This window comes from Penicillium hordei (genome assembly GCF_028827395.1).
Source record: "Penicillium hordei strain IBT 12815 chromosome Unknown utg000001l_segment0_segment0, whole genome shotgun sequence".
Classification (NCBI taxonomy): Eukaryota; Fungi; Ascomycota; class Eurotiomycetes; order Eurotiales; family Aspergillaceae; genus Penicillium; species Penicillium hordei.
In genome coordinates, this window is record NW_026623142.1 from 2,750,322 (window position 1) to 2,767,220 (window position 16,899).

At 47.1% G+C, this 16,899-nt stretch overlaps 5 protein-coding genes across 5 annotated transcripts; 2 read left to right on the plus strand and 3 right to left on the minus strand.

Annotated features, from left to right (window-relative positions):
- Positions 1-132: 132 nt before the first annotated feature.
- Positions 133-2,084, minus strand: N7537_001031 (uncharacterized protein; the record flags this gene model as incomplete). The annotated part of the gene is made up of 6 exons (XM_056892089.1): positions 133-152; positions 215-1,033; positions 1,079-1,347; positions 1,503-1,760; positions 1,808-1,917; positions 1,965-2,084. 6 exons carry the CDS (start codon positions 2,082-2,084, stop codon positions 133-135), a joined length of 1,596 nt encoding a protein of 531 aa, XP_056757084.1.
- A 571-nt stretch (positions 2,085-2,655) lies between these two features.
- N7537_001032 (uncharacterized protein) lies at positions 2,656-4,291 on the plus strand (the record flags this gene model as incomplete). Its single annotated transcript, XM_056892090.1, has 6 exons — positions 2,656-2,746; positions 2,797-3,081; positions 3,138-3,337; positions 3,390-3,408; positions 3,458-3,584; positions 3,634-4,291. The coding sequence occupies 6 exons, from the start codon at positions 2,656-2,658 to the stop codon at positions 4,289-4,291; spliced, it is 1,380 nt and encodes a 459-aa protein (XP_056757085.1).
- A 356-nt stretch (positions 4,292-4,647) lies between these two features.
- N7537_001033 (uncharacterized protein) lies at positions 4,648-5,902 on the minus strand (the record flags this gene model as incomplete). Its single annotated transcript, XM_056892091.1, has 5 exons — positions 4,648-4,949; positions 5,000-5,099; positions 5,153-5,325; positions 5,387-5,567; positions 5,636-5,902. The coding sequence occupies 5 exons, from the start codon at positions 5,900-5,902 to the stop codon at positions 4,648-4,650; spliced, it is 1,023 nt and encodes a 340-aa protein (XP_056757086.1).
- A 1,773-nt stretch (positions 5,903-7,675) lies between these two features.
- Positions 7,676-9,506, plus strand: N7537_001034 (CBS domain-containing protein; the record flags this gene model as incomplete). Its single annotated transcript, XM_056892092.1, has 5 exons — positions 7,676-8,047; positions 8,107-8,579; positions 8,638-8,755; positions 8,805-8,983; positions 9,038-9,506. The coding sequence occupies 5 exons, from the start codon at positions 7,676-7,678 to the stop codon at positions 9,504-9,506; spliced, it is 1,611 nt and encodes a 536-aa protein (XP_056757087.1).
- A 3,863-nt stretch (positions 9,507-13,369) lies between these two features.
- N7537_001035 (uncharacterized protein) lies at positions 13,370-14,792 on the minus strand (the record flags this gene model as incomplete). The annotated part of the gene is made up of 2 exons (XM_056892093.1): positions 14,685-14,792; positions 13,370-14,627 (listed from the first exon to the last, which is right to left on the minus strand). The coding sequence occupies exons 1-2, from the start codon at positions 14,750-14,752 to the stop codon at positions 13,370-13,372; spliced, it is 1,326 nt and encodes a 441-aa protein (XP_056757088.1). The 5' UTR covers positions 14,753-14,792.
- Positions 14,793-16,899: the final 2,107 nt, after the last annotated feature.

A 16,899-nucleotide genomic window follows, 5' to 3' on the forward strand; every position in this document is an offset into this window, starting at 1 on the left:
AAGGTTGCTTATTTCGATGCCTCTGGGAAAATAGGGGGCACCATCGATGTATTATAATGTAGCCACCAGTCGTCAATATCAGGAAAGTTACTTTGAAAATCAAAGCTTGCCATGTTTTCCATCCAAGTTGCATCAAAGACTGGGGGCTGTTCCTGCACAGGAAACGGATGATACATTGTCTTGTGGACTGCTTGAGTGGACATCTGGCATCTACTTAACAGCCGTTCCAAGCCTTCGCTAATGACCACAAGGAGATGGTGCTTGTGCATAGCTTGGGTGATATCCCGAAGGGCAGCCACAGTGTCAGTGACCAGAGAAATGATCTTGCCTGTGTCAATTCTGATCATGAATGCATACTTCGTGGCAACTTTGAGAAGAAAGACAACGGCGAAGGCAAGCATAGTATCGAAATATAAAGGAAGCCCATTCATGAACGAGCGGAATTCGGCATCACAGACAATCATCTGGAGGATTGACATCGCTGACAATACGCCGGCATTGGCGATCTCTTCCAATTCAGAAGACATGTACTGAGGTGAACTCTCTGATGCCGGTACACCACGAAAGGCGTGCGAGCAAAGGTACAGCTTTGCAAAATAGAAGTGAAAGCCAACACCCTTTTCTGGATAATTTCCGACATTCTGATTCTCTTTGAAGCTTTCGCTCCAATCTGCAAACCACATATCCAAAAAAATGGAGTATCGGCGCAGTTGTGGCAATGTCTGAGGCGCAACAGGAGTATCAACGTCAACCCCGAAGGTGTCAAAGACACGACCCAAGATTGACCATTCTTTGACTTGGCTGATTAATCTAGCATCATCTTCTGTGGCGTGCTCAGTTTCTAGTATTCGACTAGCCGACTCGATTATAAACCCTTCTCTGGACATCGGGGGTCGACCATAAGCGATCGAAAAGTGGTGGTCGCATACGTAGACGAGATAGTATAGTCGAGCTTGACGATAGCCATCACGGTCTCCTTTGAGGGCCCTGTAGATACCACTATGAAGATTAATGTCCGACGCAATACGGACAGCTAGTTCTGTTAGCTTTGCTTCGCCAGAAGATTACAGTCACATACCATTTCCGATCAAGGGCCAAGAAAGTTCATGCAGCCAAAATGCACCAACACACAGGCCACGGATGTCATCTTCGTTCACATGTCTTGAAAAAGTTTGAGCCGCGACAAGATTCTTATATTCACCATAGCAAGTTTCAAAGAGATGACCGAGAGATTGAGAATGCAAAGCAGCCACAGTACAAATAGCCGTCGTTAACAGTGGAGAAGCGATTCGAACCGAGTCCAAACTAATATGGTCGCCAAGAATGCGATAGAGGAAATGATCAAGTCTGAGATGATATGTTTCGAATAATGCTACGGCTTGACGTAATGAGATGAGTCCCGTGGATATCAAATCTGGACGACGGGCAGTTGATAAATTGTTTGGTAGACCGGCCTTCCCACTTTCTGAGACGCAAGAGGCCGGGATGGAAGCTGGACGGACCCGCCCCGGGGATCCATTATCACTTCCCATGTCTGCGGTAGCTCATGATTCTCTTTTGGCTGGGATGATTGACTTGAGGTAAAGGTTTCCCCCGTGATAACTTCTTCATTAACAGCTTCGGTCGGTGGACCCGAAGAATCATCTTGTATTGCAGGAGCAGCCTGCAAAGCTTGCAACTCGGGCATGTCAACTTTGGCAGCAATCTTTGCAACGACCTCTTCTAGCCGCCGCATCTTTTGCACCACGGCGCCTTTCCATCTAGATCCCATTAGGACATGCTAGTGCAAGATATTGGGCGTACTTACGTGACATCGTCTTCCAGTAATGTCTGCAAGCTTCGGTTCACACTGCAAGGGAGGCCTCTCTTCTTGCACTGCGAGCATGGCATCTGACCCTCCCGCATATGACATTTGACCTTCCCCGCATGTTAGTTACTTCGTTATCTCCGGCGATAGAACTAACCTTTTGCTTGCGACATGCTACACAAGCAGTAATCTTGCGAGTAATATCGGGTGGCTTCCGGTCACCGAATGATTCTCGTAAAGCACTTACAGCCGGCGGAGAGGCTAATTCGATGTCCATATTGTGTGTTCAATTGTTGCTTGCAGAGTGGTCGGAATGTTCGAAATTTGCAGTGTTTGCATTTGCCAGACATTAACAGACATTAATCGCAGTATCAACTCACAATACAATGAGCATGACCTTTCACATCTGAATGATGTTGCGGACTTCGCACCGAAGATATATCTATGGGCAACACTGGCAACACTGGCAACACTTGGCGGGATAAAGCCGGGCTCCACGTTGGGGCAGTGCGAACTCCTGACTGGCCTCTCCACATGACCCGTTTTCGCGTTGCATCCCCTCTTGGCAGCTTGAGCGTTGCTCATTGCATCTTTGATTCTTCGCGAGGAATCTCATGTCCGACATCAATGTATACCACAGAAATATCGACGGTAGTTCCCCCCGAGATACTAATGTCTGTGGTAGTTACGCCTATTATACGCAATGTTAGAGAGTATATAATTTCACTACTGAGCAAAAAAATAACAATGTATATCTACTAGTGTTCAACTCAAGACCAGTATCGCATTTTGTTTCCTTTCAATCACTTCTATTCTTGTTGACCTTAAGAATCTTCTGGTTCGTTCCAATGACATCTCTGGGAGCCAGATCGAGATTTGTAGTCACTGCTGGCGTTGGATTCTTCGCAGATGGCTATCTCAATTTGACGATTGGGCCTGGTGAGTGACTTCAATCAATTCGATGAGCTCGAAAGACTAATGTTAAACAGTGGTACCAATTCTGGGTTACCTATACTTCCAAGATGGCAAGGTACCGACAGTCGACAGCGACATCATGAAAAGCGGCCTGAGCCTGGGAACGGTAGTTGGTCAGCTTCTTTTTGGGGTTCTGAGTGATGTCTGGGGTCGCCATACTATTTATGGCAAAGAACTTCTCCTCACTATATTTGGAACCTTGATGGTAGTCTTGTTGCCTTGGAATCGGATGTCGGCCCAGTCTGTGACAGCATGGATTTCAATATTCCGTGTTATCACCGGTGTAGGGATTGGGGCAGGTGAGTCCATGAACCTTTGAGATAAAGGCGTATAACGGGTCTAACAATGAAGGAAGATTATCCATTATCTTCGTCTTTATCGGCAGAAAAGTCACCATTTGGCTCCCGTGCTATCCAAATGTTGACTGTTTTCTCGAATATCGGCCTCGGTAATATTGCGGCCAGCATCGTGTTTTTGATCTTGCTCAAGGCATTCGAGGGGTCGATAGCTGACAATATGAGCCATCTCGAATGGGTCTGGCGTCTACTATTGGGAGTCGGAATCGTGCCAGCGGCGTTCACTCTTTATGCACGGTTAACGACCAGAGACACTGCCCTACAAGCAATGTGAGAGTGCTCGCAGTTTTGTATTTTGAAGATAGCTAATGCTGTTTAGATGTCTGTGATGACACTACTGGGCAGAAACGCACATTCAAGAAGCAGTGGGAAGACTTTTGCGAGTACTTCAGTCACTGGAAACATGCCAAATTGTTGTTCGCAACTGCAGCCTCTTGGTTCTTGTTGTAGGTTAATGGCCTTAAAAGAAAAGCACCCCCAAACTAATACACATAGCGATATCGCATATTATGGTATCAATCTCAACCAAAGCATTATACTGGCAAGAATTGGCTATGCCCATGGAGCAACACCGTGGAAAACTCTGTACAACACTGCTGTGGGTAATATAATCATACAGGCAGCAGGGTATCTCCCTGGATTCTACGTCGGCATCTTCCTTCCTGATCGCATCGGTCGTGTACGCCAACAATTCTGGACCTCTATCATGGTCTCCATCCTTTATGCTATATGGGCTGGAATCAGCACACAAAGTGCACACACCCCGACAGCGGGCTTGATGGTTATCTTTGCCCTCTCGCAGTTTTTGCTGACTGTTGGTCCTAATTGCACAACGTTCTTGATCCCCGCAGAGGTGTTCCCAACGCGTGTTCGAGGCACAGCACACGGAATATCTGCTGCTTCTGGAAAATGCGGCGCCATTATAACTGCATTTGCTTTCGGTTCTGTTGAAGATGCAATTGGCTTGGAGGGTGTCCTTGGATTGTTCTCAGGAATCATGCTGCTCACTGCTCTTGTAACCTTGCTGATACCCGAGACCATAATCACACTCTTGAGGGCATTGAAAAAGATGAGCTTTATAGAGCAAGCGAAGCTGTTGCCGAGCTTCCACACTCTAACGTTGAGGCAGGGAACAGGGAGCTATATGTGGTAAAGACCAGCTTTGATGATAGTTAAGTGGAAAGATTATCGACATAGGCAGATCAAGAAACTGTAGTTCTCGGTCAAAGATAATAAAGGAATTAATTAGTTCACCTGTGAATTATTCTTCTCGGCCATTCCGATAAAGGACAAATACATTTCTAGTAGAATTGTAAGTATATCATCTATAATATCACTATAAAACAACTCTGTATCTATATATCTATATTACGCGCTGTGTCATTAAATAGGTACTGCTTTGAAGGTTAACCATCGAGGCCCTTTTTCTTACCTATTAATCAATTATTGGCCTCTATTTGAGATTTGCAAAGAAATATATTCGTCACACGCATTGGATGCTATAGGCTACTATGCGCTAGAAATACCCTCGGCGATGCTTTCCTCCAAACTGACCCAACCCGACCGATTGAAGTAGCTCTTAAGAAGCTGCTCTGCCCGTCTAGAAGGCACGGAATCACTCAAGTCCCGAGCTTCATTTTCAGGCTCGGGGGGAATCAGTAGATTATCCGGACGAAGTTTTCGTAGGATTCTGATGACATCGGTCCAGTTCTGGGTGGCCGCAAATGCGAAAATTCGCTCGAAATTTACCGATGGTGAGAGAAGGGCAATAATGTGTAGTCTCGCAGCATCCGTAACGTCAACATACCACTCTATAAATGCTATTAGTATTTTCCTCTGCTCAGGCCCACCTTGGACTTACGTGAAGGGAGGAACCCAAGTGCTGCCCCATCCCCTTTAAGGATATTCCCGATCAACGACTGTGTTGAACCGCGTATTTCGGGAGCAAGGATCTTGCCAAACTGCGAGATTTCCATCAGTAAATTTCCCATGATATGAGTAAGGAGTGACAAACAGTGATGCCTGGTAAGACCGTATTTAGAATAAATGGAGGATCATTTTCTTTGACCCATTTAAATGCCGCCCGCTCGCTTTCTGTTTTAGATGCCCCGTATACAATGTATCCCTTACCCTGCCGAGGAATACTTTCATCCCAAGCCACTTGTATAGCAGCATCATTCCAGGTGTCTAAAACTTGTTTAGAGCCCGAGTTTTAAAAGGTCTTAAATAGTGAATAGTGCCTACGTACCTGTGGTGAGCACAATTCCTTCTTCATTGGGCTTCGGCAAGTATGCGGCGGTTGAAGATGAGGTCAGAACAAACCGCTTAACAGTAGCTTGTTGCGAAGCTGTTTTCAGCAGGCTCACTGTTGCCTTTATGGCATGTGGAATGGATATATTCGGGTCAGGGTTCATCGATAGATCAGCTGCCTGTGAGATGTCAGGTAAATGTTCTCTTTTTCTTTTTCTTTTTGCTTGTTCATATAAATAGCACGCACGACGTGAATAATTCCTGCGATTTCTTTGACTGCCCCTTCCCATTCAAGCCCACTGGTGAGGTCCGAGACAATGCAAGTTTCAAACCTGCCTTTGCCGTATTTTCGGTCGAAGAGCTCATTTAACCAGGGCTTGGGCTCCCGAATACTGCCGCGAACCAAGTAGCCTAGGCTCAATAGTTGATCGGCTACATGGGAACCAATGAAGCCGTTGGCTCCAGTCACGAGGATTTTAGACCCTTGAGGGATTGTGCCCTTGACATCCGACATTATGTCCAACAATCAAAGTGTATCCAGACACCAAAGTGAGACGAGGTATGAGCTTGAAGATTAGGTAAATGACAGATCGTCTAAATTAAGATGGCCATCAAATATGTCAGTCGCAATGTTGAGTTATGTAACTGTGCTTGCCACATACCTGGGACTAATAATAGTTGCAAACGGAATAGGTGGAGTCGACTGCTCTTAACATGAGTGGTAAATCAAACCCGAAGCACGCACTTCATTCATCCACAAGTACGGTCTATCTGTACCCCTAGTCCAATAAAGCCACCAAAGGTGCTGGGTTTCTGACTGAAGAGGTTCCCCTAGGGCCGACTCTGAGTGAAACCAATCAGCCGATCCAAAATCAAGGGGTACGAATTACCATCACCAAAGTCATCCAGCACTTTCGCCGTGGGGTTGAGAATCCACCCGGCCAAGCTTGCCAGCGGAACTAGTGTGCTTACAATTGACTGAGGCGTTGTCTGCGGTGTTTAATTAAGGAGTAAAATGGTTGTTAATAGACCATAGCTCGTGATTTAAGAAAAATGGCTGGGAAGTCCGATGCCCAAGAGGGAATAACGAGAACAATCAAAGCGCGGCAAGTCAAGTATAAGCCCAGGTATTCCCAGGCCCGAAAATAAGGGAAAGTCACCATGGGGTCTCAGCGATAATCAGGCGTGGTCGTCCAGCATTCTTACATCAACGTCAAAGTGACTACTAAAATTTTGTTGCCCTATTAACTTTAACACTAAAAAGAGTTCACTTTGTATAGGACTCTGTGTGTTCTATCTTGGTATACATTTCCAGTAGAGTTTTCACAGTCGAGCAGTAAAAAGTTAGGGGGGCGCAGAATCTACCGGGGAAAAACGAGTCCGTCACTCCATGGAACTCTGCCCCTTCCTTTATTTTGATTCGGGAAAATGTACGTTGGCAGTTCTCTATGCTATCAACGTTTATATATCCGAATTTTCCAAAGAATTTCCATTTGTAGAAGACTAAGATGGATTGAACGGGACATAGACTGACTCGGTTCACTCGCCCTGGCTCCTTTTACAGCAGTAAGGCAAATTGATCGGCTACTGGTAAACGAATGAAACCTATCAATTTCCACTCTCTGGTTGGGCCATAATTTGTGGTTTGGTCCGGGGTCTCCTTATGTTACTCAGCATCCACCGTCTCGGCGATATCAATGCCAGTAACATGTAGCGTATATCGACTTTCGCTCACGCCCAAAGATTTCGACGCTTGAACCATACTAATTTTATTATGCTGAATAACTCAGAACGGTGGGAATCAATCAGTATCCCGGCGCTTTCAATATTACAAGTATCCACCCCTTGACTAACTTGCTCTACCTTCTATTTCAAACTATCCGTCCATTCTTGTTAAAGGTGATCGACAACTTAATATATCGTACTCTAGGTCGTGTGCTTTGGTTGGTTAAACATCGGCGTTGTGGTGTTTAGCACAGTTCTGATTGGGAAGTAGTCTGACAAGTTTCAACATCTTCAGAAATCTTATGGTGTATTTTTCTAAAACTGGAATATCTTTCAAGAACCAGACAGAGAGAACATCGAAGAAGTGTACTGATGTATAGACCATGACATTGTTTTTGGTCTCTTCTGATTGGCTTGATGATTTACCCCGCTTAAGGACCCGCTTAATATGATCAACATCACCTGATGACCTCAGAAGGATCAAGTAACCTTGCTACATTTCACATTTTCGCAATATATTGTTAGCCCTTTGTCTTTGGCTAACTTCCTGAGAACTTTTGACATGGCGGGTCGCTTCCACTCCCGCGAAGGGTCTGACACTTCCCTCAACAATCTATCCATTGCTTCTCCGCGATCCAGCACCGAATCCCGCTCTCCCTCTACACGAAACAAACTCCGCGTTTCAGCAAACCACCAGCACAGACAAAGCTTGAGCGAGTCGCTTCGCGGCCCACCCGGCTCCCCCCGCTCACGCCGGCAGCCTTCCCTCCCACAATCCGCCATCCAGAGCCTCATCGACAATCCCCCGCCACCGAAGACTAGCGACCCTGCCTTTGTTGGCCGTGATTGGAGAGAGATCTCAATTGGCGAGCTGGTCAGCCCGAATGACCTGAAGTTTGTCGAGCTCGATACGGGCATTGAAGAGGCGACGAACGTGAGTACATCACAAAGGAAACACTCCCTGTCCTTGGACTAACATGCTCGTCCAACTAGATCTTGATTGATTCAGGTGCGGCTGTGCTGTTGATCCGCGAGACCCCTGAAGCCACTTCTGCCGTCGCCACATTTGACTATGCCGATCTCAACTCCTATCTCCTGCTGGCAGCGGGCCTGACACACCCCGACGAAGCACATCAAGCGTCATATGACGAGCTAGCCAAGAAAGCTCACGACGGCGTGCCTATTCCACTGAGAGATGTCAAGAAGTTCGGTATGGAGAAAGAGCCGCTGATTAACCTGCCGGCGTCGGCCAATGTTTTGACTGCAGTTGAGATCTTTGGTGGTGGTGTTCACCGGGTTGTGGTGGTCAATGAGTCAAACAATCAAGAAGTGGTCGGGATCTTCAGCCAATTTCGGCTGGTCAAATTCCTCTGGGAAAATGGCCGCAGCTTCCCGGTCATTGAAGAGCTTTACCCGATGGCCCTGCGTGACCTGATGATTGGATCTCAAGAAGTGATCTCCATCAAGTAAGTTGTTTTTGTGAATTCCCGAAGAGCAATCTAACCGCCATTTTATCATTTGCAGTGGTGATAAGCCCCTCTCCGATGCTCTTCATGTGATGAACAACGAGGGTATGTCCTCGATCGCGGTTGTTGATAACTACTTAAACGTACTTGGGAATATCTCCACAGCGGATGTCAAGGTATGTGACGAGCCATCTTGACTGGCAAAATTTACTCACGATTTGGTAGCTTTTGACCCGATCATCTTCATTGCCACTTCTTCAAAATACCTGCACTCACTTCATCTCGGTCATTCTGTCCACACGGGGGCTAATTGAGGGTAAAGACTCATTCCCGGTTTTCCACGTCAATCCTGGATCGACACTCGCCCACACAGTCGCAAAGATTATGGCAACTCGATCACATCGGTAACTACTACACATTTGAGATATGAACAGAAGATGTACTGACTGCTGCTTTAGGCTCTGGGTGACCGATCCATTATCTCCCACCTCGTCAGGACCTCCAACTCCATCGCAGTCTTCAGTACACATCCCTCTTTCCAACAGCATCAGCCCACCTACGGGATCATATACTGCAAATTCACCACCACCATCTCCTTCTGCACAGCCCTCTCAATATCCCGCCCCTCACCTACCAACTCCTAACCTACCCTACACATACCCAGCCCCAGGCGTGCCGGTCGCAGTGCCGTCCCCAATCTCCCATTCTATTCCTTCCTCCGCCCTAGACGGAGCCCGACTGTCCGGGCGCCTAGCCGGAGTAGTCAGCTTGACTGACATCCTGAACTTGCATGCCCGAGCCAGCGGGCTGAACCCAGCTGACCCCGCGGAGTCTCGTAGCCGCCGCCGACGCAGTAGTTCGTCGAGCCAGAGTGTCCGCCGCAGCGGTGACATTGGCCGGGAGCTTTTCAGCCGTGGTGGCATGTAAAAGCATACGCTGTGTTTTAAAAAAATTGGGATCGATTGCAGAGTATGTTTTCAGTACAGCTGTATTTTGGAAACCCATATACACACTCGCTCTGTCCGATGTGCTTGGGTCTGTCAAGCCCAATGCCAATCATCCCCACTCACCCCCACTAGTTATGAATATTTGTCACACTTCATTACAGAACAGGAGCCGAGCGGATGGACCCTCGGACTTGGCCAGCCTTTCACTATCGTTTTTAGTAGCGGATATGATTTCCATTCTGGATCAGCATTACCAAACAACTTCAATTGACTATCTCCATATGTACTCCGTCGCTTGCCTCTTGCCAGACTCTGCGGTTTTTCATGTCTGAATTTTGAGTCTACCTTACCAGATCAACCAGATCTATACATCCACACCAAGCTAAGATCAACAATCATCGGGACAAAGCCGAGAACCCACGTCTCCATGTCTAATCGGCAAACTCTCGATCGTAGCACGGACAAGATCCGAATATCCACTCGATTTCCAAGTATGGATCTCCCACAGACAGCAGAATAGCACCCTAATTGCACACCATTCCAACCCATCACCTGGAGAAACATCTCCGGCATCCAGTCTTATTGTGTCCCACCCACCACTGTCCAGCGGCACAACATTCCCACACACGCAATGGTATCCACTCCTGCGCATTGAACATCAGCGGACAAGACCGATACCAGATCGACGTGCTCTTGGTCCTCGTGTTCCGTTATTCCGTCATTTATATGGCATTCTGCGTTGAATTTTGTTTCAGCATGGCTCGGGCAGGGGGCGTTGATCGGCTGTCGGGCTCTGCGCTGTGTGTGGATCTGGCGTAAGCTGGTACATTCCCGGGATTTGGCTTCTTCCAGCCTCTCACTGGCCCGTCATATTTAGCTAACCCTCCTATTTGCATGGTGGCATGTGCGACATCGCCGGATTGGGAAAATCGGTTACATTGTGATATGGATTAGAAGATATTTCTTACTAGAATTAGACTTGGTCGAGATACCAGAGATACTGATCTGAAGATAATTTTCTATTGTGTCCCAAGTAGATTGATTCTACTTGAACAAACCAGCGATATTCAATATCCAAAGTAAGACAATAAACCTAGAATAAAACAAAAAATGATTGTCTCTACTAAACTCAAAGAAATGCTGAGCTTAGATGAAGATCGTGAACTCTCTAAAATCCGGGGAAGGTCCTCCTAGGTGGGCAACATCTCACGAATGCATCTACAGCCACTTCGCTTCGTTCTCCACCTTGCCCATTGGGTTGGGTCTCGTCTGTAGCCACTTTTGCTCCACCAAACACCGAGAGACCGGACTGGACGCTGATCATGGAGACACCCCTTGGGGAATTTCCGGCTGAATTGGGAATTTTGATTGGGTGATATTGCAGGGTTATCCCAATCAGGAAGGCCTTGGGCATCTGGTTTAGAGGGGACGCTTGGGTTCAAGTTCTGGCCATTTTGAAGTTGGTACGATTTACAACAATGGGAGAATATGGAGGTATCAGCTTGATCGATTTGAGGTAGGTGCATAGTTTATACGAAATAGCCAATCAATCTAACGGCGAATAGCATACGAAGATAGCGCCATTCGATTTAGACTGATCTGGACTCCATGGTCCTGACTAGCCTTAATAGAAGGTGGGTGCCGAGTCAAAACGCCGCTAGAAAATACCTCAAAGGCAGACACCCAAGCCCCCCACGGCCAAAAAAGACGAGGCAGTCCAGACCAAATTCACGAATCATGGTCCCTGGGGTTATCACGCCGAGCCCTACCCTCACCATCACTATCACTATCACCACCCATGGGCCTATCATGAATCTTGGAAGTCACCCCAGCACAATCTGACAGGGTACCCACTAGACCCTCAAGTCACAAAACCAGTGGGGGAAAAAAATGAAATGAAAAAAAAGAATGAAAAAGAAAATCGCCACCAATCACCCCTCCATAAGCGTGCACGGGGCCAGTGTTGCAATTCAATCCAACCGGAACCAACTATACAAAACCCTGGCATGAACCCACATCCTGGCAAGCATTCGTGGAGCCCGTGGGTGGATACTGGACCTGGCCCTGTTAGAGCTGCACGGAGATCTCCCCTCTACTCCACCAGGCGAGAAGAATTAGAGTTCTCTATTTTGATCATGTAAGATTTGTTGTGTGCCGACAATAACCAGGCCTTAACCCTTGGCACGCTGCCCTCGGTCTTGTCTATCGACCGTGGTAGAGGTTTTGATGGATACTATACTTTTCATGGGTCAGTGCGGGCGCTAGCTTGTTATTTGGCCAATTAAAGACCGGGCTTAGCTTGCCAGCTGCAACCTTAACCCCGCAATCTGGGATCCTGCGAGTCATCTTCTCTTTTTTACCCCCTTCTGTAGATTACTTTTGGATTGCTGGGTTTTTGGATTGAGGTTTGTGTATGGAGATCATATTTAAGTCACTCTAGATACTACTCGCAATAGCATTGCTAGGGACCAACAGGATATCAATGCACCCTTGATAAAACAAAGATAGAAAAGAATACGTCGATCCTGCACGATCGCCGTTGACCCGTGATCCCGGGAACGCCTCACCGGTCCAAGCAGGGACGGGAAGATAGCAACCAATTCCGCGGTGCACGGGGGCACGGGGCACATCAATTTTAACTTACTTTCCCTCAACACGAAATCTAAATCTACACGAGACTAAACTACCACTTACACCTGAAAAATCAATTTCCGAATCGTAACTTAGTTGAGGAAGCATATTCGCCTGCTTGGTCAGCACGAGTTGGAAATGATTCTGAGGTAACACACAATACCGATAACGAGATTACGAGGTCAAGGAAATTTCAAAGACCAAACAGAGAGTAAGCAGAGTTCCCCCCCCCCCCCCCCTGCAACCAAGATTACAAAAGTATCTCAAGGCCTAGCCTGGGGTCTACTCAAGAGTTCAGGGATATGACATAGCGTCGTAGTCACGACGTGACAAATTAAGGCGGGCCGTTCCACGGTTGCGGATGGTCTGATCGCTGGGATTAGATTAGGTACTTGAGGAACTACGTGGTGGTCTAGGAAATACCTCATGGGATAGACTTACTACCAAGGGGGCATGTTGGTTGTGGAGTTGGGTAACTAGATGCGGGCTTTTGAAGGGAGAAAGTATGTAAATTACAATGGATAAGATTTGGTACTCGAAGTTAAAGATAAAAAAGAAACAGTACTGGTTAAGGGAAGAGAAAGGTAAAAAGTCATTACTATGTAATGTCTAGGTGGGGGGTAGGACTACACTGGGGAAGCTATAGCTCTAGCTACATATGTATGGATAGCTACAGCTCTACTGGCACGGCCCGATGGAGCATAGAGTCTGGAACTAGGTTTATCCCATAAAAGAAAATGAAATGCTAATAATCGCGCAGTCTTTAGAAGAGAATGGTGGGGAAGGTTCCGGATTAGGATGCGGACTTGGCAAAGGTTGTTTGCGGATTAATGCAACATTAAGACCTGCAACGTTAAATCCAAGGTGAAAATTCAACATGGAGATTGAAATTGTTTCTTCATGTCACTGTACATACATTGAAGAAAACTAGAGTAATGTTTACTGGAAAAAAAAATTATAATAATATAATAATATAAGAGCGAAAGTCCAGCCGATACGTACAAACATCTCCAATCCTGACGCCTGTTCAGGATATTAAATGAGAAATAGATACGAGAGATAAGTAAAATATGATACAAGAGCAATTGTGCAAGCCAACCCCGATATACACCCAAATCCAAAAAAAAAGCAACCAAGAAAAAAAAATCAAGGACCACCTAGGTATATCAGATATCATAGATCATAATAGGCATGATAGATAGATAGACGAAGTTAACAAGAGACGCTGGTGAAATCATCAACAGCGAGAAGATCATCAAATCCAAAAGGCTGGTCACGATCGGAAAGCGGAACAGTCGGGTTACCCAAGTGGAAAGCAAACTGACTGAAATCCGTGAAATCGGGATCCATACTCTCATGCGAGACCATAACACCATCACCGTCAACCTTTCCACCTTGCGACATGGGAGCATGTGCGGTAGCAGTCGTCGGTGACAGTGGAGTATTGGGAGTGGGACAGAAATCAGGTGTGGAGTGGGTGCCAGCTGAGAGGGACTCGATCTTAGGAGAGCTAAGACTGGAGGGAGCCACCTGTGGGTGAGAAATGTGTGTACTCTGAGTAAGGAGATTGAGGTTGTGGAAGTTGTTCGATGGCTGGGACTGGCCGCGAGAGTGACCGTGGGTAGAGCCGTGGCCGGTGGGGCCAGAAATGGATGCTGAGGGAATGCGTGGGGCCGGTGTGTGCTGCAGAGGCAATTCTGGTGCGGACGCCAGGCGATCTCTGAATTGATGCATTTGGGTTGCGGTTTCGGGCATCTGAGCCTGCTGCATCATTTGCTGCTGCCACATTTGCACGGCATGCGTGTCTGTGGGGGTATGCGCAGGGGTTGGGTTGTGCTGTTGCATCGGGGTCCATGAGGGTACTTGGGGGTTCCAGGTTGGTGCTGAGGGTTGTTGGTTCATGTAGGCTGGGATTTGTCCAGACGGGGTCCCTGTTGAGGCAGCGAACATGTCGGAATATGGCGTCTGGGAACCGCTCATGTAGGCCGTATAGGGCTGAGCATTCGGGTCGTATGATGCCGTGGGCGATAGTACGTAGCCATCGCCCGTAGCCATCGGGCTGGCCATTGAGCCTGGGTCCTGGGAGTAGGAAGAGCGGATGTTGGACAGATCCAAGCTCATTTTGCGGGCACCGCCATTGACTCCATTGACTGATGGGCGTGGGGTCATGTGGCTTGCTCGCCGGCTGTGAATGGAGGATGCGTTGAATTGAGCGCGAGCTGCAAAGGCGGCCAGTAGATGGTTTTTGAATTGGTCTTCGATTTGCGCATTTTGGCGTTGCAGCATAAGAATGCGTTTTTCTTGATACCGCTCATCGACCTCTTCATACATGGCTTCTTTCTCAACAATCTCCTTAGTGATGTGGAAGGCCTTGCCCGTCCGCTTCTTATGCAACATAGAAGCCCGGTTAGCAGATTCCAAGCGAGCGTCTAAACTGCGATCCTTTCGCCGTGATGCAGCAATAAAGGCTCTATGTGATTGTTAGTAATTTGCGTTTTTCCCCTGTATGGTAAAGTAGTTTACATACCTCTCTTGGTTCTCCTCCCGCGAACGGGGGATAGGTGTGATGTCCTGGTCCATATCTGACAGGGGCATATTGTAGTAATAGATAAGGTAGATTTATATAAGAAAAGTATATCACCAAAGAAGAGGGGGAAGGTAAGTTAAATACCAAAAAGGCTGAGGGGAAACCCGAGTGTCAAAGTTAAGCCTAAGCTCGGGGCCAGAACCACGGAACCAAGCCGATCATAGTTTGGGCGATTGGAAAACTTACGGCCGCTCGGTCCATGGTAGCCCAGTCCCTCGCGCTCCTCTAGGATAGTCCGCTCGAGAGCGCCACTAACCAAATACGAGTGGCTCGATATGGTGCCACTCATAGCCCATGTCTAGTCCTCTCGGGGATCTGTTTTCTGCATCCTGCACATAAACCTGCAGGATACCACATGTGTAGATTTAGTTATAAAGATATTTAAAATGATTTACGATTAGCCCTTGAGGTCTAGACCTTTTTCACTTAAGTGGGGCGGCGTTACTCTGTACTCCAGACAGATCCCGATAGATGTATTCCGATGGATGTTACTCTATCGAGAATCACTGCAGATCATCTTCCTTAAGCGTTAGACCGTCACGTTTTCTTTTTTTTTTCCTTCTTCTCTTCTGTGAGAAAGTGCCTTCGGTAGCACGCAGGAGAATGGTACCACGTGATAGCCGGATCGGGCAGGGCAGGCACCACACACCTTCCTCGGCTTGTCATTTCACTTGGAAAACCTGAAATTCAAGGCTATGATTATATGTATTCAAGCAAATAATCGTCTTGGAGGATGTATGGATAAGGTTACTGCACGTCGGGGCTACTGCAGTATTTCGGATACTAGATCGTCGATCAACGATCGCATCTTAGTGGGATAAATTACTTAATATAATAGGCACATTACTATTCTCGCCTCCTGAAGGAAAGACCTGCAGGATCTAGATCATCGTATCAATCGACAATTTCAAGTAAATTCTTCGTCAACTCCGGGTTTCCATTGGATACGATATAAACGGATGGGAATCTCTGCCTTCCTAATTAGGTGATTCCCTTGGCGTGTCGGGGCGGACCCCTCCGCCTGCAGGGCTGGGCAGGCTCTAGTCTACCTCGGCAAGTTTTCTTGGAATTTCATGTCGTAGACTACATCGTACTGGCAGTTATAATGAGCTTGGTGTAGCACCAGTATCCAACTCTACTAATAGCTGCCAATGTGGTCAGCTTAGATATATACATACGCTTGAAAGATATATGCATGCATATATCTGTCGCAGTATGGTACAGCTTTGGAAATTACGCCTGTGCTTAGGGTTAATTGTTACAAGGCGTATGATCATATAGCACATTGCATCGTGTGTACGAACCGAGGGATAAACAGCAGAAGCCGCGCGAATACCTAGACATTTTGTACATAATATGCAGAATTACAGCAATTGACCACCATTGTAATCCATCACTGGCTGATACCGCATACTACACGATACAAGAATGGGCTCAATTGGCCTCCCAGACACACCAATCTGTCCTAAATCCTTTCTTCTCTTGGCCTGGATAAATACCTGCCTGATCCAGCCTCATCTCCCATGGAAAACCGACGCCATATTGAGAGCCCATAAGACACGGAGATTTGCCACCGGGGACACCCTTCAACGGGTCTGAAGCCGGGTTACCTCATCCCATCCGGCCGAGACTCGGCTATTTGACCCTGAAGTCGCCACAGTGTAAACAATCCGATATCATATTTTCTTCACATTATTTTACATAAACTACCCATGTCTTATTTTGTCCTAATACAATTGGCACATTGACATTCCCAATTGAAGTCTTATCGTTAGCGATTAGCTACAATGTACATAGTAGTGGGGACTCGGCGATGTGGGTGATCAGCCCCGCTGATCGCCGACATTCATCTGATCACCCACATGGATGTCCGACGAAGTACGGAGTACAGGTGTCCATGTATGTGCAATCTGTTAGAAAGCATAGACATGGAAATTAACATTGGGTATCAACATTAATCCTAGGGGTTACACAACCAATCCCCGGATTCCACCAGGAGGGTATCGAGATAAGTCGATCTCGGAGAACAATCGGGGATCGAACAAGTGCTCCATAGGAACTCCACACTCACAGCCACAATATACACCCAAACTACAGTTCATGTCGCATACATCCGCCAGGACGATTATGGGAACGCACGCCGGGATCTGCAGGC